This window comes from Athalia rosae, chromosome 6, assembly GCF_917208135.1.
Source record: "Athalia rosae chromosome 6, iyAthRosa1.1, whole genome shotgun sequence".
In the NCBI taxonomy this organism is placed as follows: Eukaryota; Metazoa; Arthropoda; class Insecta; order Hymenoptera; family Athaliidae; genus Athalia; species Athalia rosae.
Genome location: NC_064031.1, coordinates 15,442,139 through 15,467,455, shown reverse-complemented (window position 1 = coordinate 15,467,455; position 25,317 = coordinate 15,442,139). Strand labels below are relative to the sequence as shown.

At 39.3% G+C, this 25,317-nt stretch overlaps 2 protein-coding genes across 5 annotated transcripts; one reads left to right on the top strand and one right to left on the bottom strand.

The window, feature by feature from the left end:
• Nucleotides 1–1,406: 1,406 nt before the first annotated feature.
• LOC105683223 (zinc finger SWIM domain-containing protein 8 homolog) lies at nt 1,407–19,211 on the bottom strand. Of its 4 annotated transcripts, XM_048657035.1 has the most exons (21): nt 18,911–19,211; nt 10,839–11,090; nt 9,907–10,106; nt 9,488–9,798; nt 8,967–9,393; nt 8,622–8,867; nt 8,254–8,547; nt 7,533–8,150; nt 7,275–7,451; nt 6,993–7,179; nt 6,515–6,641; nt 6,258–6,414; nt 5,978–6,177; nt 5,398–5,890; nt 5,131–5,259; nt 4,830–5,049; nt 4,416–4,759; nt 4,096–4,218; nt 3,624–3,988; nt 3,407–3,556; nt 1,407–3,249 (listed from the first exon to the last, which is right to left on the bottom strand). In XM_048657035.1, the coding sequence occupies exons 3-21, from the start codon at nt 10,072–10,074 to the stop codon at nt 3,183–3,185; spliced, it is 4,803 nt and encodes a 1,600-aa protein (XP_048512992.1). In that variant the 5' UTR covers nt 10,075–10,106; nt 10,839–11,090; nt 18,911–19,211; the 3' UTR covers nt 1,407–3,182. The 4 variants fall into 4 exon arrangements, with proteins under 4 accessions (XP_048512992.1, XP_012251100.2, XP_048512995.1 ...); XM_012395677.3 differs by lacking the exon at nt 18,911–19,211 and having other exon boundaries at nt 4,096–4,200; nt 10,839–10,970; XM_048657038.1 differs by lacking the exon at nt 18,911–19,211 and having other exon boundaries at nt 4,416–4,729; nt 10,839–10,970.
• Nucleotides 19,212–21,321: 2,110 nt separating this feature from the next.
• On the top strand, nt 21,322–25,149 carry LOC105683213 (double-strand break repair protein MRE11). The gene is made up of 12 exons (XM_012395659.3): nt 21,322–21,733; nt 22,026–22,188; nt 22,298–22,437; nt 22,528–22,718; nt 22,867–23,071; nt 23,163–23,423; nt 23,514–23,595; nt 23,680–23,827; nt 23,910–24,073; nt 24,154–24,280; nt 24,355–24,657; nt 24,754–25,149. Exons 1-12 carry the CDS (start codon nt 21,634–21,636, stop codon nt 24,850–24,852), a joined length of 1,983 nt encoding a protein of 660 aa, XP_012251082.2. The 5' UTR covers nt 21,322–21,633; the 3' UTR covers nt 24,853–25,149.
• Nucleotides 25,150–25,317: the final 168 nt, after the last annotated feature.

Sequence of the window (25,317 nt, the reverse complement as noted above, 5' to 3'; positions counted from 1 at the left end):
ACCAAAGACTATAGTCTTTGTACATTTTTCGGGGTGAAAAACACCAAAGACTATAGTCTTTGTACATTTTTCGGGGTGAAAAACACCAAAGACTAGAGTCTTTGCACATTTTTCGGGGTGAAAAACACCAAAGACTAGAGTCTTTGCACATTTTTCGGGGTGAAGAACACCAAAGACTATAGTCTTTGCACATTTTTCCTCAGGGAAAAGAACCAGATTTATCCTCTATTTTTTCCGAATGTTTCCAATTTTTTTTGATTTTTCTGATGTTTTGCAATTTATTCCGACTTTCTCTGATTTTTTCCGATTTTTTACAATTTTTTCCGATTTTTTGATGGATTTTTGAAATTATTTTTCACTTGAGCCGCCCCTGGAAGGGTGCGGGCCCTGGAAATTAATTGTCCGGCACTATTTTCAGGCTCCACCCCTAAAGGGTCACGTGACCAGGCTGGAAACCACAGCTAGCGCCATGTGGCGGAATTTTTGTGAACTAAAATCCCAAGTTTCTTGCCCCTTGACGTCAGGCAATGTGATGCGTGAACGAGATGTATTTGGCGTCAATACTTTTCCAGTTTTGCTCAGAGAAATTACCTCGGCAAAAGTTTTGTCCTCCCCTTAAGCCAAACCAGAAAAGTATTGACCCTTTTCCAGAGAAAAAAACGGCAAACCGTCACCCCGAAAAATGTGCAAAGACTATAGTCTTTGGTGTTTTTCACCCCGAAAAAATGTGCAAAGACTATAGTCTTTGGTGTTTTTCACCCCGAAAAAATGTGCAAAGACTATAGTCTTTGGTGTTTTTTACCCCTAAAAAATGTGCAAAGACTATAGTCTTTGGTGTTTTTCACCCCGAAAAAATGTGCAAAGACTATAGCCTTTGGTGTTTTTTACCCCGAAAAAATGTGCAAAGACTATAGTCTTTGGTGTTTTTTACCCCGAAAAAATGTGCAAAGACTATAGTCTTTGATGTTTTTCACCCCGAAAAATGTGCAAAGACTATAGTCTTTGGTGTTTTTCACCCTGCAAAAATGTGCAAAGACTAGAGTCTTTGGTTGATCAAAGAACCGAAAAAAAATTGGAAAAAATCGGATAAAATGAGGAAAATATTGGGAATAAATCTGTGATTATGATCACAGATGATCATAATGAATGGATGATAACGATTATCCATTTATAATTTCGATGGCACATCTGTCAAAATGATACTACGTGACTACATTTGACGCTAAAAATCTGCGTCAAGCGTCTGCACGAAATTACACCTTAAAACACATCTTAGTTAAGATCTGCAGAAATTGAATACCAGTCTGGGGCAATGCTGGGACCAAAGAGGATGGTGCGACCATTGAATTAATCTTCAATTGGTGCACCGAAACTGATAGAATTCGTTTACTGATTAACAAGTCGAATTCTTCGTTCAGTTTTTTTATTATATTTTTTTTTATTCATATTTCAAATTACGTTAATTTAAAAATTACAGAGATCATTTTGTTTATGGATTGTCGGTAGTGACAAACGAACATGCTATAAATGTGGTATAATATGTGTGTTCATTATACTTCAAAAGTAATAAGTGGTAATCGTAAATGAAAGATATGATTGCCACAAGGAAATAACAAAAAAAATTTAGTCCTTAAAAAATGTAGGTATTAAGTAAATATCGTCTATATATGTGGATGCTATCATATTATTATATAAATAGATGCTATTAATATTAAAAAATTTTTACTTGTTTACAAAAATAAAACAAGACACAAGAATTCATCCTATCTATATTCGAAATAAAATTTCCTACCTAATTGAAGCTAAAGATATTCTAACTAAAATAAATGATTTTTTCATTTGATGATTTTCTTCGTGAAAGATGCATGGTTTTATTTCAGGCTTGTATTTTCAACTGGTTGAATAACAATTTTCCAGATCGGTTTGTTACCCAATCACAACACTTTGAGGTTGTGGTTAATACTCTTTTTGCTATGGTCAATCGTGGATAGGTAAATAGGTATTTAAAACTTATAGTATTTTTTCTTTTTCATTTTAATTTTTTTTTTTTTTTTTTTTTTGTTTTTCAACTTTTCCACTCGTCATATTCTTTAAGCCTAATTTTTTTCAAACAAGTTGTAACTGATGAGAATTAAAATAATGGGGCTTGAAGAGACGAATGAATATCTTCGGAAGTGTTTTTGAAACACATACTTAATATCAAAGTATCAATTTTTCACTATGCTTTTGGTTACAAAGTAAAAACATCTACGACGTTTCTTTGAAGTTGCAATCCACTTCATAAAAAAAATACTAACGCCCATTACTTTAGAGAGCTCTACTTAATAGCATCCGTTCGACGCGTAGAATGCAAGATATCATGAATTTAACTACCGAAATTGTTACTATAATGAGTAATGACATCGAGAAATATATTTCGATACTCTATTTAAATATTTATACGATTCAATTTTCATGTATATTATAAGGATACATCCAAGTGTCAAATATTAATCAAACGAAACTTTATAAAGTATTGTTCCTTCTGAAATACTCCACTGAAAACTCAGTGACCTTTGTAATTAATTAATTTCATGCTACAGACGCATATAGAATGAAAATTTCACGACAGTCTATAAGATATTTTCGTTTTCCAAAAGCTTTTCGGCTCATAAATGGATGGATCAAATTGTGAATATTTCGAATTAAATCTGTCCTCCTCACGACTTTTCGATGATGGTATGAAAAACAGGATCTAGCTTGTACATACTCTGTTCCATCCTAGCGTACCTTCTCGGATAAGTTGAACTCCTGTCACCCAAGTTGTATAAATATTAAATAAAGTTACTCATAGATTTCAATCAAAACCCGCCATAGTGTACTACTAATTCAATCATATAAGCTTAGAATGATCAACTGAATTGTTCATCTCTAGAGTCAGTATCTGGAATAGTAACATTTTCTGAAATTTCCTGTTGCAATGGCAGATCCGCGATCATTCCGTGAGGGTGACAGGGTTCTCCAATAATACGAACAGAAACTTTGTCCCACGTAAATTTGTTGACAGTAGTTAATCCGTGCATACATACAATGCTTTGAGAGTGAGAATGGCAAAGATGAGTGTGTGGATGTTGCAGTAGAACCGCTGTAGTTTGAGGATGAGGTTGATGGGTGAGCCACGTCACACCTGGCTCCGCTCTGTGTCATTTGCCATTCTGCTGCAGTGCTGCGTTGATTTGCGCCCACAGATCTTTCTTGCAAGACTTTGATCTTCGAGCAAATTAATTATAACATTCAGATGGTATCTTTCGACAGTTCCTGGAGCTTAACTATTGGACTACCGTCATCGAATTCTGATTATGATTTCTGATGGCTGTACCCTTTTTGAAGTATATCAACTATTTAAATTACTTAAACTTGCGCTTACCTTCTAATGGACTGAAGCCATTCTTTGAATTGAGTATGCCCCTCAGGAGTGATCTGGAACGCAGCTCTTGCAGCGCAAACAACACTCACGAAATCCTCGTAATCTCCAGCAGCCAAATGATATAGTTTCTGGTGCATACATTGGATATACCTAAAATCGAACAAATTCATTCAGAAATGATTGCACTGAGAAATATATTACTATAAAATTCACTCACATTTGTTGACATTTGTGTACGAGTGGTGCAAGAGCTGATCTCAAATGCTGCAAAACAAGGGTGGGGTTGCTTCTAGCAAGATAATGAGCTGCCTCAAGTGCGACATCATGAAGAACAAAAGGACTGACGATGCTGTTCACTGTGCAAATGCAGAGCTGATGAAGGTATTGGTTACCAAGCCGTTTTGAGACTCTGAGCAACCATTTCACGTCTTCTCCATAAGGTGGATTTCGCGCATATTTTGCCTGCGGTCTATCGTCGTGCACGCGTCGCGCCAAAGTTTCTAGCGCCAACATTCCAACCCTATAAGCGGCTACTAATGCTCGCAACTGCTGCGGTCTGAATGGCTGACTCTGCCGATGCACCTGAAATACAAAAAAAAATATTTAGAAATGGTTGCAATGAAAATTTCTTCTAATCACGATACTCGATCATTCTAGATTGAAGCACTGAGACAATTCAACTAAATTACCTGTGATTGGGCTCTCACAGTCGAAATGATTGGTTGTGCTTGAACTAAAGTAGGACCAGGGAGACCATTTTGACCAGGAAGTGGTCCTGTGACCCCGGATTGAACCTGACGAAAACACAACATCTTTGTTTACAGATTTTAACTTTGGCTGTTCAGCTTCATGAGCATGTGAAATATAACGTAGTCGCTAGAGTTACATGGAGATTTGAACGGAGATTGATTTTTGAAAAAATTTCACGACCATACTTCCCACTACAACTATATTAGTTACAAGTTTCAAAATAAATGAAGATTACTGGAACAAGTTTTGTTTAACTCACGTTAACTGGCATCGGTTGTTGCATTGTGAACATATGATGAGTGCCAGGTGGCGTTTGTACATTCACGGTCATCACAGTCGGAGGTGGAGCATAGTACTGTGGTACCAGAGGCTGTTGAGTAGCAGCAACAGGGTTTCGAGGATGTTGTGGATGTCCAGGGTGTGGAGAAAACAGAGGGTGAAACATCTGCATATGAGAAGGTGGAGGTGGTAGCGCCACTCTGTGCGGAGGCATCGGCCCACCGAAAGCGGGAAGATGATGATGAAAACGGTGCACGAAGCTGTATGGACCAACGGTATATGGTGTGCCAACTCCTGGAAGGAATTTATGTGACGAAGTTGAGACTGTGTGTGAAAAATGCGAATTGATATTATAAACTACCCGTACAAATTTTCACATAAATTTGTAACTCACCCAATGGAGCAGGTGTTGTTATGGATGGATGAGCATTTGGATATGGCTGAGGTGGTGGTGGCTGAGTGCTTGTGACTACAACTGCCTGTGCCGGCCCTGGTATTACTTGACCAGTCACCAAGTCCATAGGAGGTCCGGATTCGACAAGAAGTGTTCCACTTGGATCCAATTGTAAGGGATCGTGAGGAATTTCTTCCTGCTGTTCACCGCCCGGAGTATGCTGAAAAGTCGATAATATCCAGCATCAACACCGATTGATAATGGACTAACAAAAAAGAGAAGACGTCGTATGACTACTCACCCTTAGGTATAGTTCATACCAGTATTTAGCTACTTGGAACAATACTTCAGGATAAACTCCGCCACCCTTAGCGGTATTTTCTACCGTAATACAAGCAGTCTCCAGCATGAGATCACTCTGTTCTTTGCACTGAAAAAATGAAGTCGACCAATTGTATCTTTCATCTTAATATACATCTATAATCCAACAATCGGAGAGCTTAGAGTTATTCATTGCAACTATGCGAACTGAAAAAATTTTAATTTTCAATTCATGATTTTCAATTACCTGCAGAATAGCTCTTTGTATCTCGTTCGGATTAAGTGCGTGTGCATGTGGTAGACATGACAAGGCCAGCTCGGCGGCAGCACAAACCATGTTGGGATCGCTTCCCCTGGAAGATTTATCAGCGATACTGACTGCTTCTGGAGGAGTTAAATGACCTTCCCAGCTGTCTATAAGGAACCATATTGCAGGAGCGCCAATTTCCATCGCTTGTCCAGTTATCCAAGAAACGTGACTAGAGTATGTACGACTCAGCCAATTTGGACTAACGCAATTGTGAAGACCGAGAGCATACAGCCCAAGTTGAAAAGCGCACATATGAAGAGCTCTGTGTGGGCCGTGATGATTTTGGCTGGTAGAAGCTTGAGTAAACAATGATGTAGAGCTATTACCCCCAGCTTTAGCTAAAACTGTCTTAGCAAGTTCGCACATAAAGTGTGCTCCAGCTTCCGAAGGTTGATTCGGAATTGAGGGATATGCTCTTTTGCCTTTGAATCTGAAAATTAAAGACGTGATCAATTTCAAACCCATGCGCCTAAAGCGTTATTCAGTGGTTTCTGTAGCAAGTTGGAAAAATTCTTACCTGGTTTCCTTGGTTCTGGTGGGCACTTGTTGCTGAGCTGTTTGTGGCTGGAGTGTTAAAGTATTCATGCCGCTCTCGAGTTCTGCGCTAGTGCTGCTGTGAGGTCTGCTATTTGTTCCAAGAGTACCATCTCCATTACCACTTGTTTCAACTCCAGCCAGAGGGGATGCACGTGCTTCCTCGCAACGGAAAGCAGTCATCTGAAAAAGGATTATGTCATCTAGATCCCTGCATGATATGAAAAATGTTTCTGAAACATTTCAATATCCGACTGTATTACCTGACTCTTGGTAGGAGGGTTAGAGCTGTAACTACTGCTGAGTATAGGAGACTTGATTAATTGGTGAACATCCCGATCCAATAATTTGTCCATTATGCGTGCCACTTTCATCGGAGTATCCTTGTAGTGTACCAACAAAGTAATGGCCAAATCTCCCCTGCGAATATAATATTGATTTTATTTGCAACTGATCTTGCTCCGTTTTGGCAAAAGACTCCGAAACGACGAATAGAATGTCTTGGATGAGGAAACAATACCTCTGACGCCGAGTTCCTTCGCACAGGAGAGGATGATCCGCTTCGCTGACGTTTGCCTTTAATCCAAGAGCTGCAACTGCGGCGTCAAATCCGAGGTTCTTGTCTACGTCTGTGGGCAGTTTCAGTCCTGCGAATCATTCCCAACTTATTCAATAATTATTTATAAAGCACAAATATCAACACTTTTAGGTCTGAAAAAACGAATTTCCATCTCATTCTAATAAGTTATTTTTGGCGATGTCCCGATTGTTATTCATATCTGATAAATCACTAGAAAAAATACCCACCAAAACTTGCTTTCATGTTGCATATACATAGTCTTACCTTCTGTCTCATATTAGTTTGAGATTTCATTACTAACATTTTTGGTATAATCTACGAATTCCACACAATACTTCAGAGACGAAGTTTCTAATTTATGTTTTGATGTTACCTTGCAAAGAAGCATAAATAAATATATGGTTCAAAGTGCGCATACTTGACATATTGAGTGCATCAAATATAAAGCTGGCTAGCATTGTTGGTAGTAAAGCGTGACCCCTGGAACGCAATACTCCATCTCTCAACTGCTCAGCTCTCTGTCTAACCATGGCCAGCTCAGGAGGACCAAGCGGTATTCTCTTTAGCAGGCCTACTAATTCGCTTTCTTGATGCGCCAACTTGACCTATAATAAAAAATAAGAATCAATCATTACATATTAAATAGAAAAACTATGATACTGTTGACGAATAGATAAAAGTTTGTGACAGATATACTGACTTCTAAAGGTTTTGTGCTAGCTGGTGGTCTAGCCATCTCGAGTCCAAATAATCCAACTCTGAAAGCTAAATTATGATGTTCAGGATTCTCAGCAAGCACTGTACATAAGAAACCACATTTTGCCAGAGTCGCTGATGCCAGACATGTAAGTTGGTGCGATGCGGGATTAATTTGTTGCTAGAATGTGTGAAATGTATTCTGGTAATTTTTAAATTCAATGCATGTGAGACCGAAGTTAACCAGCACTAAAACATTTACCTTCTTCCTCTTGCCTTTGACTGGCATAGGTGGTACCTCGATCATGAGGTCAGGGGGATTGGCTAATAGTTCTTCAGCTAGTTGAACACCAAGGGTACATGCTTCTCTAGCATGACCATGGGCGTGAAGCCCTTCTGCTCTGGCAAAAAGTACATCCCATGGATCTTCGGTCTTCTTTAAATTTCCCAAAACGGTACTAGTATTAGCAGCTGCCACTGGGGGTGTTTCAGCCTTTGAATCTTTATTGCTGGTAGCCCCGTTAGTGACTGGGGTCTTAGGGTCGTAGTAATAAACGTTATATTCGTCTCCTGAGGGGCTATCGCTGCTCGACGACAGACTTTCATCCTTAGATGGTCTTCTCGAAGGATCTTTCTCAGGATCTGATTCTTGCCCACTTTTCACAATATGCTTGGATGCGACTGCGTGTGAAGTACTTGCCACTGGTTCGCAATATTCAACTAAACTTGGTCTACGATTTGTTTCAACTGTTTTACTGTTACTACTATCACTACTATCACTGTGCGTCTCTGACGACGCATTTGAGCGGTGCTTATCCAAATTTTGAGCGTGGTTGAGACTGGCGTTGCTGCTAGATGACGATTCGCTGCCACCACCCTCCTGTCGAAAGATACAGACCTCAAAATAGTTTTTTTTTTCAAGTTGGTCTATAATTTTTCAAATTAGTCGGTCCATAGGAATTGCTTCCTAAAAATATTCGTACCTGTGAATCAGTATCTCCGCAATTGTTTAACTGAGCGCAACCACGTCTTACGAGAACTGCCTGTGGCTCAGGGGTATCCGGCATGTCGGTATAATTCTCGCAAAATCCCTCTGAGCTAACGCTGCTTCTGTTACCATCTCCAGCGCTTCTGGAGCATAATCCAGGAAACTCTCGCGGATTCAACCGCCGTCGATCCATGTAACTGAATTCTACCAATCCCAAGCTAAGCGGACTCCTACCGTGATGGTGGAATGTCGGCGGTTGACAATTTAGAACTACCGGACTTGAGTTCACCTGTAATTAACACGGTTCGAGTATCATTATAGGCTCTTGATAGCGCGATGTGATGGTGCAATTTTATGACTAACTTGATTAACTTCTGTCCTCGCGTCTCCTGCGTGTCTAAAACAGGTGAATGGACAGTGGTACATGGGATTACTACCAGCAGTATACGTGATTCCAGGGAGGGTGTATTCTTCCCAGTCGAGATAACAAGCTTCTAGTGCTGGTTTAAATCCTGTAAATACCTCGAGATCTGTTCTCAGGGAATTTTGAATGCTATTATTTCTATTTTGAGAATTATGCGACACTGAACTTCCTCGGCTTTTTGTTATCTGAAAAGAACGAGAAAAAAATTTGGTAAATTTCACTCCAACCAATGCTGTTGGAATATAAAAAAAACGCGCGAGATGAAAAAAAGAATAATATTCAACCTTATCAATTATCTTCATATGCCATGCGGTAAACTGGCCGTGAAGCATGTCCCTCTCGGATGGGGAAAGTCCCGGATTTAACGCCGCTAGCCTCCATAAAACAACGATCTCATCGCACAATGAAGAGCACGCATGTTGCGAGGCAGTGCTATTCATGTTACCATGCTTGCCGCCTCCGTGGCCAGTTCCGTTTGAGAGAGCGACTTTTGTGTTAAACCACCACACAAGAATTTGTTCACACGCCATGCACTCCTCGGTAATTATCTCAAGGAGAGGTATGGCGTTTCTGTCTGTCCGTTTGAACATTTCTCTGACGATCGAAAGCAAATTCCACATGCCCTCTGGTTCCCGACCTCTCAACGGTCTCAAGAGAGATGACCATTCCGCAGCAGCTGGGGGTGCCGTAGTACTGAGATAATTTACATCGCTGTAAGATATCGAATTGTTAATTCATATATTCCAGTCAACCTTGTGCCAATATCACGAACGAACGAGCATACGTATGCGAACTTAACACCTACCTAAAAACTATTGGAGCAGGCACACAAAATTTGATAAGAATTTTTTTGATATTGTCGTGTAGCGTTTTTTCATCCAAATACCAAGAGGTCTGATCGTGAGCAGATGCCCCAGCGGTAGGATCTGGTGCACCGCAATAACTGTTAATGGCGCTTGGTTGCGCCGATAAAAGTTCATCTAAAAGACGCTGAGCAGTTGGAAGGATTTGTTGTGGCAGTTCGCTGATGAGATATTGAGCAAATTTCTGTAGTTGTTCTCGATGAAGTCTGGACAGAGATTCGCTCACCGGTGCTCTCAAGCATACTTGTGTCGGCTGCAATAACGCAACGTTATTTTAATCAGTGTATTAATTTTATTAGGAACTTTGCAGGTCTGCTGAAATTCTTTGTTTCCAAAGAGCTAACCAGCTGAACCAACTCACCAGATGTATTCTATGGAGGCAAACAGCAACGACGTGTGAACACCAGTACGCGGTAGAAGAGCAGGTGCAATTGCATGAGGTGATACGACGGCGATCGAACGTCACTGCTACGTTGTATTGGGCACGAGCACTAATTACATTAGGTAAGTTGTGGACGTTTGCTGCCATCGGAGCACTGACGCTCGCACTCAGATGAAACCCTGTCGATAGAAAAAATGAAGTAAGCAAATGACTTATGAATTGTTGAAGCAATACAGCGTAAATATCGTCGGTCGAAAGTGCATATTTTTATCTGGAATAGAAAATAATTTCGCCTGGATATGTGCACATGGTTCAGAGACAAGCTCTGGTCAGAATAGTCCGCAGGATAATCGAACGCGTTTCGTATAGCTGGAATAAGTGAGGTCAAGTATCAATTACCAAGTCAAGCAGTCAGTGGCAAGAAAAATTAAAAAGGCAGTGCTAGGTGACAACAGGGTTCAGGTTACCTATTGAATCTCGGCAAAGGTCAAACGATAAATTACCTGCAGATGCCATGCACAGAGAGATGAATGAACTTTTGGTGAACCTTCATTCGTGGGATATTACGATTCCTAAGCTGTTATTTTTTGCTTAATTTTTTCAACAGTTTTATTCGATATTGTATCGTCGCTTTTGTACATCGACATTATGGGTACGTAATGCCGTTTACGCGAACAGGAAAATCGAATACGCACCCAGCGATGTCTGCGGTTTGTAAAACACGCACGAATATAAGCACGAGATATCTTTTTTATGAGCATTACTAGCGGCTAGTAGTAAATTGGTAACGTGATCCAATCGAGAACTGTAACACCCTCGAGCAAAGACGTCTGTCGCCAGGAAAAATAAATAATATAACCAGCGACTGACGAGTTTGGTAAAGTATGGAAAGATCCTCGAAGATCACTCACCAATTTGAAGTGGGTCCTTGATGCTCCTGGTCCGGAAGAGATATTCTCCACGTTGAAACTCGTCGGCACTTCCATTGGCGAGACAAGAATAGAGACGGATATCTTCTTCGTTGTCTGGAAAACTCCAGAACGCTATCCTGAGTTGAAGTTGTTCGGGAACCGGTGGATATACGTGTTCCACCAATTCGAATGGAATATGCGAAGCGACGCATCTTGCCGAAAGTTCGCATAACGTTGGCACCGTTTGCCCCTCTGAAAAACAAACCGAATAAACTAACGTAAATTAAAATTTATGTATCATTCAACATCAGGGAACAATTTCTTTTCACCGCTCTCGTCAAAGTCCTTTGGAAAGAAAATAAATTCACAATAGGAATGACATAAAAATGGAGATTATAAAGTGTAAGTTTGTGAACGTCCTATGAAAATACATCCCTCAGAGATATAATGTCGTCGTAAGACATTTGTATTTACAGAATAACCGTAAAAGGATAAGAAAGAGATGTATGGATTGAAAAAAACTTAGATGTGAGAATCGAATATCGGTTTTCTAGAGCCAGAAAGACTCGAGGGTAAACAAATCCCTCCCTATCTCAATTCCTCGCGGCGATCCGGGCGACGACCTCAGAGTCGTCTTCATTCACTTCAACGTTCGACCCTTTGTTGGCCCTCCATGACTCTCATCTATATCGCAGTGCTCCTCGATCAATTCCAATTATAACTACTTGTCGTAAATCTACCTAAATAAAACAATAACGTCGTGAGCATTGATCCGTTGGATTTTTCATTTTTCAGTCATACATAAACTGGACGAAAATAATTCGAACCGTTAGGAAATTACTGGGAGAAAATAGGCGTCATGGAAACGGGGTCCTTGCAAGGCTTTGTGAGATGGAAAAAAGACTTCCCGCGGGAACCCTCATTTATGTCTCGGTCTACCCCTAATCATTATCGTCCGTTATACCACTGGCTGTCTATCCAGCCCATCCCAGTTTCTCGTTAATGGCCCCGGATAAAATTCCCTAACTGTGGATCGTTTAACATATCGCGTGGCACCGGGCATTGGTTCGATACGGTCGCCATGGTAACTCAGGCGAGGCTATCCTCCTCCCGAATACACATAGTGCGGGTGAGAAGGATGCGTCCCAATTGAAGACCCGCCCGTATCTTGAATCGAGTTCACAAATTCTGAGATACCTTAAAATATATATCTTCACTTACGATCGGATTTTTACTACTTCAAATACATCTAACGCTCTCCAATCGTGCAGCGGAGCTGCGATTAGATTTTCACCTTCCTTAGCCCACGGTTCGACCAATTTCAATACAGGCTACTGTAAAAAGTGGCTTTGAAATCAACGAAATAAAAAAAAAAAAGAAAGAAATTGGTCAGTTACTTTTTCTACATCTCGCGAACTGTAATTATATGGAAATCCTTAACGGGTACGATGATTGAGTTTCTGCATTACATACGTAGAAAGAGCCTCTTTCTCTTTTTTGCGGATGATAAAAAATGCCTGTTTTTTCATACGAAGTCAAGTCAGCGAATGAACTGCGAGATTAAAAAAAATATATAATTCGCGGTTTCGGTTCTGACCATGCGAAATTTGCTATAAGTTCTACCAGACAGTTTTTTCCATCGTGTCTGACCACTGACCCGTTGTACTACTACTACTACTGCGGTATTACTACTGAACTTTTGATACATTCACCTTGTAAAAACCTACCGTCTCTAAACTCGTGAATCTCAGTATTTGCGAATATATTCTCAATAAAGTACAGTATACCAAGCAACTAGCCTTACAATAATGTAAGTGTTAAAACGCTATCGATTTTTGCGGCGTATACTACGGGGATCCATTTACGCAAAGACACGTCAGCTTGGAAGATTTATTTACGTCACTCAATGTATGTGCAGTATACATCAGATATATGCGGTTATTTTCACATCATTTTTCAAAAAATAAGAAAGAAAGTGAAAGAGAGAAAGAGATAGAGTTAGAATTTATGGGTAAAAATAAGAAAGATTCAGGGATGAAGTCTTACGTCACTCGAATTCAACGGTGATGGGGGGGGAGCATAAAAAATATAAAAATATTCATCCGCGAGTATAAAATAAGCTACCCACCCACCTTACTTCCCACCTATTAGTTCCGTTGGTTGAACAAAAGAACCTTTCAAAGCATGAACCTATTTCCAAGTCGATTGATTTCAACAGAATCTTGTCGACGGATTTTTATCAATAATACATTTCATAAGCCCCGATATTTAGGGCGTGAAGATACGCGTTCAGGTCTCTTTATCACGGTTCCAACGACGCCTACATATTTCAATGGAAATTCACTTCGATTATAATTAGGTACGTGTTGACACCTTGTAATGGAATTAACGACGTCTTCTCCAATCCATTTATTTTTTCTTCATCTCCCTTTAAATTCCGCACAAGATTTTAGATACGGTACCAGAAGAAAAAAAAAATAAGAAGAATTAATCCAATAAACGGGAAAAAAAATTTCTCTTCAATCGTCCTTTTTTCCTCTTCACCGCAACCTTTGATTACATGGTACGAGAGCAATGTCAATAACTTATGGAAATTTGTGAATTTTCGACTATCGAGAGGTTGAGGTTCTTGTATAACAATACGAATAAAGAATCCAATTTTACAAAACGTCCGGTGAGCCACTAACAGACAAGGTTGAATATTCCAATGACGTATAAATATTACGCACGAGTTACTGCACCGAGCATTGAAATTATCTACATACAATAGCTGTGTCTGTGGATACCGAATTTTAGCGTGCATCGCTTAATATACATAATGAGTAGGGGTTGATTTTAAAGTAATAATTCGTCGTATACTTATAGAAAAGAAGATGGCTGATATAGGGGCTGCTGGTTGGAGTGACTAATTATAAGACGTTGTTAAAACACCGGCTGTTATTTGTTCAAAACTTTTGATGAGTTTCCAGCTATTTTCCTCATTTTTTTTTCTCTTGTCGCGCTACTTTAATTAGTTTCAGTGCTGCGATTCAAACATTTTTCAAATGATTACGGAGAGAGGTATACCGAAAAATTGAAACGACGTTCTCTTTTGGAGTTCGATCTAGGAAATCCTGTGAAATTTAAATAATACCAATAACATTGGGATGACGTGGCTGGAGGGAGGATCAAGAATATCATCGTATCCGTACTACAATCTCGTCCTGACTGTGCCCGATAGGAATCGAGAAACCGAGAAAACATGAAAACAAGGACAGCCAGAGTGCAGAGTTTGGCTCCGTTGGCTGGTTTGATGTGTCTCGGTAGTTTTGATACAGGATTAAGGAACTGTAAGGAGCTATGGTGAGTCTGGCCGGTACGTCTGTCGTCTTTGTTGTGGGTCGTTGGATGGTGGTAGCGGTGGAGGAAAGAGCGACGGCCGACCCTGAACCACTGAGAACTGTTGGAAAGTGGAAACAGAGTAGCGGGGAACGGGGAACACGACGAAGAGGTCTCCGGGAGAAGTGGAAGCTCACGAGCTTGCGCGATACGTGTATCGTTACCACGGGTGCATCGGTTTCCCGTGGCTTCTCGACCAAAGGGGGTCGTTGTCCATCGCAACCTCGGTCGACGCTTCCCTAGAGGAACGACAACAACAACAACAACAACAACGACCACAATGACAACGTTACACAAACGCGTCTCAAGTTTCATTCATTCGAAAACAATTTTTTGAAAAGCAAAATTTTGTCCAACTGAATGCGACTTGAATCGCGAGACGATTTTTTTCTCAATCCCACATAAGTGAGGATGCCAGTTGATTGATAAACTATATGACTTTGCAGCGCGATACCTTTCAGATGAATGCCTAAGAAAATACGAACGCTTTGCGCTGGTATATTTAATTATGTAAGTCCACAAGCGAGTTACCTACCCGTAGAGGTGAGCTTGCATTAAAAATAGACCGTTGTTGATTCCCCATAAGGTGTGCGCGACTATTCTTTGCAAAAATCTCTACGCTTCGTAAAGAGTGTCTAAAAATAATATGGGATATTATTGTATTTGTTGGGCAATTTTCGTGACGAAGAAATTAAGATACCATTGAAATAAAAAAGTACAGACGCGGAGAAAGTTGCACCTGGGCAAATGGAATCGAAGAAGACTGCGATCTGAACGTAGAAATAGAACTTTACAATGCACATGCCTTGAGATGACAAACGAGGTCGAGGTTCTCACTGTAAACCGAAGGTTGTTCCCGCAATAATAATCTCCTGTAATTAAAGAGGTGAGCTCATTTTCTAATCGATATAGACACACGGTTTTACAACCTTGTCTCTCTTTTTTTCTCCTCCACCCTTCGTACGCTCGTGCACATTATTCTTTCCCTGCGTTACATTTTATATGCTCTTATCCAAGGAATTTCGTCCTTACTGCAGAATGTTCGTTGAGCTTCGTTTTTAAACAATTCCTTTGTGCGGCAACTTTGTCCTTGGAAAGTTGTAAAGGAATCGAAATGAGCCAACGTATAATAACGCAATCAGAGTATCGATGAGCCAGCGAATAAAGAGTCATGAATAACAGGAGATGAGTACGTAAAAAAATGCAATAAAAAGAAAGAAAAAAAACCTTACATTTGACGACGTAACAGCTCTAACGGAATCATTGTACTACTCTGAAATGATGACTTATTAATTAGCTGACTCACTTCATCGTCAACTTGCAGTCAGTCGTGATATTCTACGACGGTCATCAGCTGCCGCATGCATGCGGTCATGTAAAATTGGATGTAGAGGAAATTGTAGAATATTTTCCTTACATACGTACACTCTGTAATTTTTCGGTTAATTTTAGCGCAAGTTGATAACGTACAGGGAAAATAGCTTGGAAGTTTTCTCGCCGACTTTTTCCTCGCTGATATTGAAATTGTTTCAATGGAGACCCGCAAGCACGGGGGTGGAAAAAAGAATGAGCGTTCACCCTGGTGGTGGAAAACTAATTATGAAAAATTTGTGAGATTATAATATCCTGTACACATGTGGACGGGTATAGTGCATGAGAAAATATTGGAGAATATTTTTACGGGCCAGGCTGACGACAGCCCAGGCGCGCAACGAGTCGCATCGACCGAAGTCAGCGTCCGCCCTTTGTCCCGGTTATCCCCCTCCTAACTTTTCGTTACAACCATCAACGCCGGTCTCTGGTCTCTTGCTGCAACGGTTGCAGCCGTAGCTACCGCCTCTTAACCAGATATATCTACACCGATGCATGCATTTAGTATACCCAGAATAAGAGTGCGGACCAAATGGTACGTGATATACACACCGATGAAAACTACTTTACAGGGTCTTCCAAAAATGGCGGGCGTTAATCTCGTGGTTACGAAATGTCGAAGAAGAAACGATCTCTTTGTCGGATTGTCTTCTGGACTTCGGATATTCTTAGTTCGTAATTTTTCGAAGATATCATCGTACACGAAAGGTTTATCAGCCTATTCCTCGACGGAATGTGGTCGATACAAATCATCTAACAAAATTACAGAAAATTACGAGATTAACGAACATGATTGCAGAGACAATTTTTTTTATCGTCAAACACCCGAATTCCTAATTATTTACTTGTTTTTTACACGTATTCGGGGGTAATTACCCGGTGTTGGCGTCGAGTGCGTTGACTCGTGCTAAATGCGTGGACGCGCGCGCGTATAATGGGAATGAAGATGTTGAAAATATTTTTGGAATTCGTGCAACATATTTATTGCATATTTTTTTAGATCGCAATAACAATCTTTATGATTTTAAGGAGTGATCCACTCTTCGTAAACCGAAAGAAACAACGCATTCTTTAACATCTTGTGTCTGTTTCATTTTTCTAACTCTCCAACGGTCAAACACATTGACTCGCATGAATTCCGTTGATTAATAAAATTGCAGCTGTCTCGATGAAAATGAAAATGGGAGAACGCATGGTAGAGGTATGAAAACCGTAAAATATCAGTAAAAACGTATCAAGGTGATGCACGTGAACCGTAAGGGCGCCATGGGAAGCAGCTCACAGTCTACGGGTGTAGCTGTAGCACAGCTCGGATCACATAACAACTGTGGACTGCACCACGTTCGTCAACCTTACTCTTAAGACAAAGGATTTCGTAGTTCTAGAGCGAAACAGCAAAACTCACTCAGGGTAATATAATAACTAGAACTAACTCGACCAGTTTCCTTCTGTTCGTAACTATGTATATCAACTATGATACGATTTTCAACATACCGCAGAATTTACGTTCATTTAGGAAGCTAAGAGGGTCGGTTAATTTTCATCGATTATTATGTTAAATAAAGGAGGAGAGATCGTGTCAGGATTATGTTCGAATTTCAGATGGGAGAAAGAGGAAGGAATAAAAATACAATTAAGCACTTAGGGTTGACATGCGATGCTAAACTGTAGATATTTTATAGAGATATTATACTCACAGATCCTAGAGAAAACGGTGCAGTTAGATATCTTCGAATGTACGAATATATATATGGGTATGTAGGTTTACAGGATGAGGAAGAAAACTAAACGGTAGGAACGGCGTCGGCTAGGCTATCAAGTAATTAAAATCTGTCGCCTGCTTCTCTACGTACGTACATACATACGTCCGTTAACGGTGCATTAGTTTAATTGAAACCTATATACCTTCAGTCACGCTACCAGAAGCATACTGCGGTATACAGGATCTAAAACTTTACCCTATTTCGATTTCAACTCGTACATTCAAGCAAAGTATCGGGAAAAAGTTTAAGAGAATGAAATGGAATTAGAGTTCACATAGTTAACGCCACAAGATAGGTACGAATTAAAGAAATATCGCAATTGCATATAGAAGAGTATAAAATGAGTGAGATGTACATAATTACCTACTTTGATTAATTATAATCTTATGCACCTGATGATCGAAAATTTGCACAAAATCGAAATGTTATGATGGAAAGTTTTTTTTTGAAGACGAGCTCTGACCACATCTGAATTATTCAGATAGAAAAATCATCCACCTTATAGAATTTATGAAGTTCGTTTGCCGCATGAAGTCTTGTAAGAAAAAGGCGAACTATGGTAATGTACTTGCAATGATTATAGCATAGATATATTGAACAAATCTATGATTATAGTGAAAAGTTATTGTTTGAATAGCATAAAATAATATTAAATGAAGTAATGAGTACACGTTCCAATGCGATTCAGTAAAATTATTCAGTTGCAGAAACAAAGTGTAATCAACTGAACATCCAATGCTCTATCCATTGTTCGTTCCCTTGATAGACGCAGCGTGAGGAAAATTGTTTTGTTATCCGGAACGAACGAAACAAATCCAGGGATTTGTACCGGTAAACCCGAGTATATTTCCCATTTCTCTTTTTTCAAATCCAATTTTCGATATAGGATACTATTTTAACTAGGATATAGTTTCAAATTGCATTCGTCTGAAATTGACTGTATTTTACTGGAAAAAATACAAAGAATCTCGTATGCGGTATAGCCGGATTATACCGACTGCAAAAAAGTGTCGGGAAAAGTAACGATAATGAAAAATACACTTAAACTCTTTCAAGGCGGTAATCGAGCTAACACAGGCAGGTTTTATTGGGATACGATTTCGCAGGTATAAAAGACACTCGATTTAAACTTCGCCCTGGAATTGTTGCGGTTCGATTACCTTTCTAAGAATAGTGGCGAGGAAGTGCAGAGAGAATCCCTCTAAGTGGTTGAAATAACTTTTTCAGAAACACACGTTTTTTTCACATTATTTTCACCATGCTCTAACCATTTTCTTGGAACGAAGACGAGATGCAGCCTGTACTACGTTGTTTTAGTATCAGTATTACAGGGACAGCTGCGGTCGTAAAATGTTTTGAGAAACCTCCCTAACATTTACACATTAGATGACCTACTAGCAACAAAGAGGACCACCGATGATAATAGTTTTTATAGAACTCCAAGTGAAAACTACACTTTAGAGGCGTGATTATTCTAAATGTTAACACACTGGAAATTTCACTACCTATCTAATGACAAAAGAAAGAAGTGATCAAGCGTTACAGGAATTCTCAACTCACCATACGGAGGTTTTTTGGAACTGCCAAACCCAACCGTGGGCCTCCGCCAGCCCCTCCAGTTGTTGCAGAGCGACTCTGGTTCGCTGCTCCAGCTGCACAGAGAATCCTCCTCGAAGCGATCCGAGTCCTCGAAGGAAAAACGATCTGTCTCTTCCCAGTCAAGAATTGGCCCTCCAGGTCCTCCATCTTCACCTCCGGCAGCCCCGCTGGCTCCGGTACCACCACCTCCTCCACCGCCACCTCCAGCACCACCGCCACTTCCACCCACCACAACGGGGGATCGAGCCAGGTTGCCCGCCAGTTTTAATCGTCAAGCGAACTCAGCGCAAGACTCAGGCGTGTTAACAAAGACACCGCTTTCTGCAGATTCTCAAGACACGATTGAATCGTCAAAGAAGAACCCCCCTCCTTAACTGGTAACACCAACGACGCCAGCTTCGCCTCCACTGCGTCCACCTTTTGGTTTACGATGATTACCAATTTGTCTGATGCATTGCAACGGTTTGTTGCCTACCTTCTTCTCGCTAAAAACAAAATCGACAACTTCAGAGATACATAATTCAATAATCAGCTGTACTGAAGAATAGTCTCAACATTATTTTGTAATATGTGACTTGATAAAAATGATACTCAGATTGCCAAGCAACAAGAAGTTTTTTTTTAATATTGGTATTGCGAGTCATCAGTTTTATGGTCAAAGGCTAATGCAACACCGAGTTTGTCAATATCTGTTTCAAACATTTCAAACCACAGCTGGATTGCACTTAAATGAATATCGGGTTGCATAAATAATTAGCATGTATAGCAATAACGAACTGCTGAACAGGCTCTGAAATACTAAATACAATTCTGATACTTGATTCCACTTAGGGGAATATTATTTCAAAACGTGGAACACATCCTTTCTTTGTCTTGTTTCAGAGCTAGGCCTCTTTCTGCTCAACAAATCATTTAATATGTGAAAATAATCCTTGGTTGTTGATAATCAATAATAGATAATGTAAACCACGAATATTATCAAATTTCAAGGACCAGTTAGCAACTCATAATTAACAAAAAATAGTAATAAAAAACAGACATTTTCTTTGTGTTAAATTTTTTTTTTTTTTTATCATGATTTGTCAATCAGAAAATTGACAGATTTATACTTTTCCATTGTTATCAGTTGTTCAATTCCTTATGACTGGAATGTTTTCAAATGTATGTACATACATGTGTGTCTGAATTGAAAACTGGCGGAGTAAAGACAAAGGCTTGGTCTCCTGGAAATATCAGTGCCACCAAGGATAGGTAAAAATTAATTATCTGAGAAATTCTGTGATATGAATTCTAATTCTCTTCAAGTAATTTTAAAGCAGCAGACCACGCCGAAGTCTCCTTTGTTTGGGTATACACAAGAAACAGCTGATAAAATGTCATCCGTCAGTTGTGTGTGAACAAAATTTTGCATTGATTTTTCAATTCATCTCACCTCTATGGTTTACTAAACAATCCGAAATATTCTTTCAAAGTTGATAACCGATGTGGTAAATACGAATGGGAGCAGAGATGTTAACACTAGTAAATCAAATGGATCAAATAGGTTTTGAAAATATGACATTTGTCTCCTTCTAGGTGTGTGTGTTATGTATAAAATATAAAACTGTTATCAAAATGGAAGGTGGGTAGGTAGGTAGGTAGGTAGGTAGGTAGGTAAGCGGGCTGGCAGGGCGCAAAACACGAAACAGCGAGTCTACTTGAATGGAGGGTGGTGAATATTCGAACGGATATCGAATTACAAGAAGTTATTGCGATATCATAATTTTACGAACAAATACCCACAGAATTGTTGAAAAAAAAAACAATGTTCACGACAGAATGGATCAAACCACAATTTTTCTTCAATACCCAGAAAAAAGAAACAAACAAAAACACCGAACAATTACTGACACGTCCGTCAGTGATTGTTTCACTGGGGCATTTTTAATATCGTGTAAATCAATAATAATAACCTGATTCATAAAGAAGAAACCAAATATTTAGTGGGAATCTGCTGACAAGTAATTCCGTTTGGTGACATTATTAATTTAACAATTAAATAATTCTTTGTCGAAGCTTACCCCCTAAAAGTCACGGTGTCACAAATTTCTTCACTACACACCCAACACGAAAAACACAGCAGGGTCACAAGCACGCAACACTACATACGTAACGCACACATACACACGAGTGCGCGCACAACTCTTATTATTAAAGAGAAGACAGCAGCTGAGCCACTGTGTTAATTTATGTAAGACACATTTTTGGCTATATTTATTGAACGATTGAACAAATTGTGTGCATCAACACACGAACAGGATTGATAAGATCTGATATCGAATTACAGGCTAATATCAAACAGACCAAATCTATCGCCTACCCCATCAACGACAACAACAAATATGGCGAGCGGACTACTGGGAGCAGCGAACCTCCGACAGCCAGGCGATTATATTATTGTATAAATTTACCAGGTGGAGCCACACGGTTTCGATAATAACGAGAGTCGGACAACGATTCCTCGACCTCTGTAATTTCGATCTTCACTTCGATATTCGGTATATTTGACAGTATTCCCGCTCAACAGGTGGTTTTGATTCACAAATTCGGACTTGAAACGGTCTGACAATTAAACGCCGGACATTCGAAATATTTATTGATAGCCAATTTGTAATTGATTCATAAGTAATCAAGGAAATTGAACGATGTCCGACGAGGATCAAGATCTGGCTATTGAGCAAGATACGTTCAAGATTCTAATCGCGTCCGACTGTCATCTTGGTTATGAGGAAACATCCATCAGAGGTTCGAATATCACATTTTGCGTCTTGTCAATCATTCAAATTTTGGTTACCGCAGAATAATAATTTTCTAGAATTTTTAATCATTTAATTATTAATTGCAAGTCTGTGCTATGTTAGTTCTACACAATTCACCGATTGCATTGTTACGACTGCTTTCGATTCTTTATCAGCTTCATCTAAAAATTTCTTCTATGCCAAAAGATTCAATTGCTTGGATATCTATTCAATCAATCGTTTTAGCATAGATGTTGTATCGCATCAACATGATGTGAAATTTATATCTTTGTATTCAGGAGAAGACAGTTTTACTACGTTCGAAGAAATTCTTAAGTATGGAAAACGACACGAAGTTGACTTCATTCTCCTTGGTGGAGATTTATTCCATGAAAACAAGCCTACACAGTCAACGGTGATGAAATGTATCAATCTTCTACGAAAATACTGTCTGGGCCCAAAGTATGTTATTTTTATACAATGCTCTTCTCAGAATGAATTCTTGACTTGGTTCAGTTAATTGTATGAAATAATTATTAGATCTATTACTAATATACTGATTTATTTTCAGACCTAACAAATTCCAATTTTTAACTGACCCAGAACTCATTTTCAAACACTGCTTGAACAAAACTGTAAACTTTGAAGATCCCAATCTAAATGTTGAAATGCCAGTATTTTCAATTCACGGAAATCACGATGATCCGAGTGGTGAGCTTTGAACTCTCGAGTATCCAAAATGTATTGACTATGGTATGCAGATGTGCCATGCAAATTACGTTGTTGATTATTTCAAAACAGGAGCTGGACAGATAGGAAGTTTAGATTTGATGGCAGTCACTGGTCTGATAAATTATTTTGGCAAATGGACAAATTTGAACAAAGTCACAGTTGCTCCCCTTATATTAAAAAAAGGCTCTACCCATTTAGCAGTGTACGGTCTCAGTCATATCAAGGATCAAAGACTATCCAGGCTTTTTCGAGATGGCGATGTAAGATAATACTGTTTACTTGATGTGTGTCTAATATTTATATAAATTCCAGCACGATTGTTGCTGTCAAATAATTCATAATACCCGTAATTGTCAATGAACAAGCCTACACATCAGTTGAAACTTTGATCAATGCTTTTAAATTCAGGTAAAAATGCTGCGCCCCAGTGAGATAGACAACTGCTTCAATATATTTGTGTTGCATCAAAACCGTGCTAAGCATGCTGACTATTCATTTATTCCGGAAAATCTATTGCCAAGTTTTTTCGACTTTGTACTATGGGGCCATGAACATGAGTGCCGTATCCATCCGGAAACTGCTATGGATAAAGACTTTCGCATTTGTCAGCCAGGTATATCCATTATCTGTGATGGTGTGGATCACAAACTAATGTAATTTACTGTTGTTTTTGATGAATAATCATTATCATAACACTTAACCAGGAAGTTCTGTTGCAACTTCGTTGAGCGAAGGTGAAGCGGTTCCAAAACATGTAGGCATCCTACATGTTCGTGATTGTAGGTTCAAGCTACAGAAATTGAAATTGGAGACAGTGAGACCGTTTGTCTTCGACTCCATTAACGTCCATGACAATGACGAAATAAAAATAAATCCTATGAAACCACTAGCCCAGTCAATCGAAGCGTATCTGGATGAGTACATAGAACATACAATGATACCAAAAGCTGCTGAACAATTAACAGGTAACCTGATGTCTATTAAAATTTTGTCTCAATTCCTGACACAATATGAAAAAAATAGTTTCAGTGAATGGTTTACATGTTTAATTTCAGGACATCCTAAACAGCCGAAGTTACCATTATTGCGATTGCGAGTATTTTATACCGATGATGACGAGAAGATTGATTCGTTCAGGTACAATGACGTATTCTAGATTGTTTTTATGATTTGTTAGGCAGAGCGAAATAAGACGCTGATAACAATAGGTCTTCTGCATAGATTGGACCAGAAGTATGTGGACCAGGTGGCTAATGCAACAGATCTTATTCTTGTGCGGAAACAAAGAACTACTACCAAAAAGGAAGAAATCTACGACCTAGATGATGACGATCATGTCGTTATGCAAAATGCCTTGGGATATGGTGAGGTAAGTGTATTTGTGTTTGCATTGAAAAAGTCTGGCGGGATTTGTCTTGAAGATTTCTAGTTCCATTTTTCATTTCTCGCAGGACGCGCCCGAATGGAGCAGAACTGTTCAGTTGGGAATACGTAAATACTTTGGATCCAAAGATAGTAGAAAACAACTATCTGTGCTTTCTGTGACTGGTCTCAACGAAGCTTTGGCTCTATTTGTGGATAAATCTGACAAAAGCGCTTTTGAAGACTTGATATAGTGAGTTTGAAAAATCAAATTGCCTACCTCAATGCGTAGACATGTATTTTTTGTTTGATAAAATTTGTAACTTTTTACAGCCATCAAATGAACGAGGCGCAGAAGTACATTGAGACTAAAGATCTTGATGGCCCAGAAGACATAATGGAAGTAATTGATAACTTCCGTAAAGAAAGAGAAGGGACAGGAGACTTGGAGGAAGAGAAGGTATGTCGAATAACTGAGGGAAATTTTAGGGAAAAAGAATTACCAATTTGTACTTCAATAACATCACATTACAGGTACGTCGATTTCTCGATGATAGTGACCGTGCCACTCAACGACGAATTGAAGATCCTATAGAAGCAATTACCTTGGACAGTGACAATGAAACCCAATCTAACATAGAAGAAATTACTACAACTGGAAGAGGAAGAGGTAGAGGTAGAGGAAGAGGAAGGGCGCGAGCGAGCCGAGCAAGAGGTACCAGTGGCGCTGCACAGACCAAGCCTACGGCTTCAGTTACTGGAAATTTATGGACCAATGAACTCACGTTTGTGAAATCTACTCCAGCGAAAACCGCGAAGAAGACTGCAAAAAAAATTGTAAGTTGCTCATAAAATATTCATCAGGCCCATAGATGATCGGTATTTCCCGATTGAAATGAATAAAATTTACTGCATTCTCATATATATTTTCAGCCTGTGCAGTCGACTTCGAAGCAGTCAACTCTTCCGTTTCGAAGTTCAAAAAAGACGACAGATACAAGCGAACTATGTTATGTATCAGATTCCGATTAAAACTAATCGTAACATTCGTTCAAGAATTTGGATCAAAATTGATCCGATGGAACAAGTAACCTATTGAACTTTTATGGCATTATGTATAAAGACGTTTTGAAGTTTAATAGATCTACATCGATCTATTATGGTTTTCACGTGATTCTGTCTGATTTACGCATCCTATGTTAAGTTTTTCTACTTGGTTCTTATAATATGTACGTACATACATGTTTGCTCAGTTATCACTATATTTCTGTACATTACTCCATAGCCTATGTACACCGTATTTTCGAGAATAAATTGGTAAATTTGTAATTCTCGTTTACGAAATTCGGCTTATTGCATACCCGGAATCAGGTGCGTATTGAACACTTATTTCAGAAACTTTAAGTTTATTGCCTGTATGATTAGAGTTCGATTTATGTGGCAATGCAAAACAAAAAACACAACCGTCTTGTGACTAGCTCATTTGACATAAATAAT

What these genes read in the sequence shown, in the direction of transcription:
- LOC105683213 (XM_012395659.3), top strand. Translation starts at nt 21,634, where the DNA reads ATGTCCGACGAGGATCAAGATCTGGCTATTGAGCAAGATACGTTCAAG. An exon ending in AAATACTGTCTGGGCCCAAA is followed by an intron (nt 22,189 to 22,297) that starts GTATGTTATTTT and finishes ATTTATTTTCAG; the next exon opens with ACCTAACAAATTCCAATTTT. An exon ending in ATGCCTTGGGATATGGTGAG is followed by an intron (nt 23,828 to 23,909) that starts GTAAGTGTATTT and finishes CATTTCTCGCAG; the next exon opens with GACGCGCCCGAATGGAGCAG.
- LOC105683223 (XM_048657035.1), bottom strand. Translation starts at nt 10,074, where the DNA reads ATGGCAGCAAACGTCCACAACTTACCTAATGTAATTAGTGCTCGTGCC. An exon ending in GCGGAGATACTGATTCACAG is followed by an intron (nt 8,151 to 8,253) that starts GTACGAATATTT and finishes ATCTTTCGACAG; the next exon opens with GAGGGTGGTGGCAGCGAATC. An exon ending in ACCCTCCTACCAAGAGTCAG is followed by an intron (nt 6,178 to 6,257) that starts GTAATACAGTCG and finishes ATCCTTTTTCAG; the next exon opens with ATGACTGCTTTCCGTTGCGA.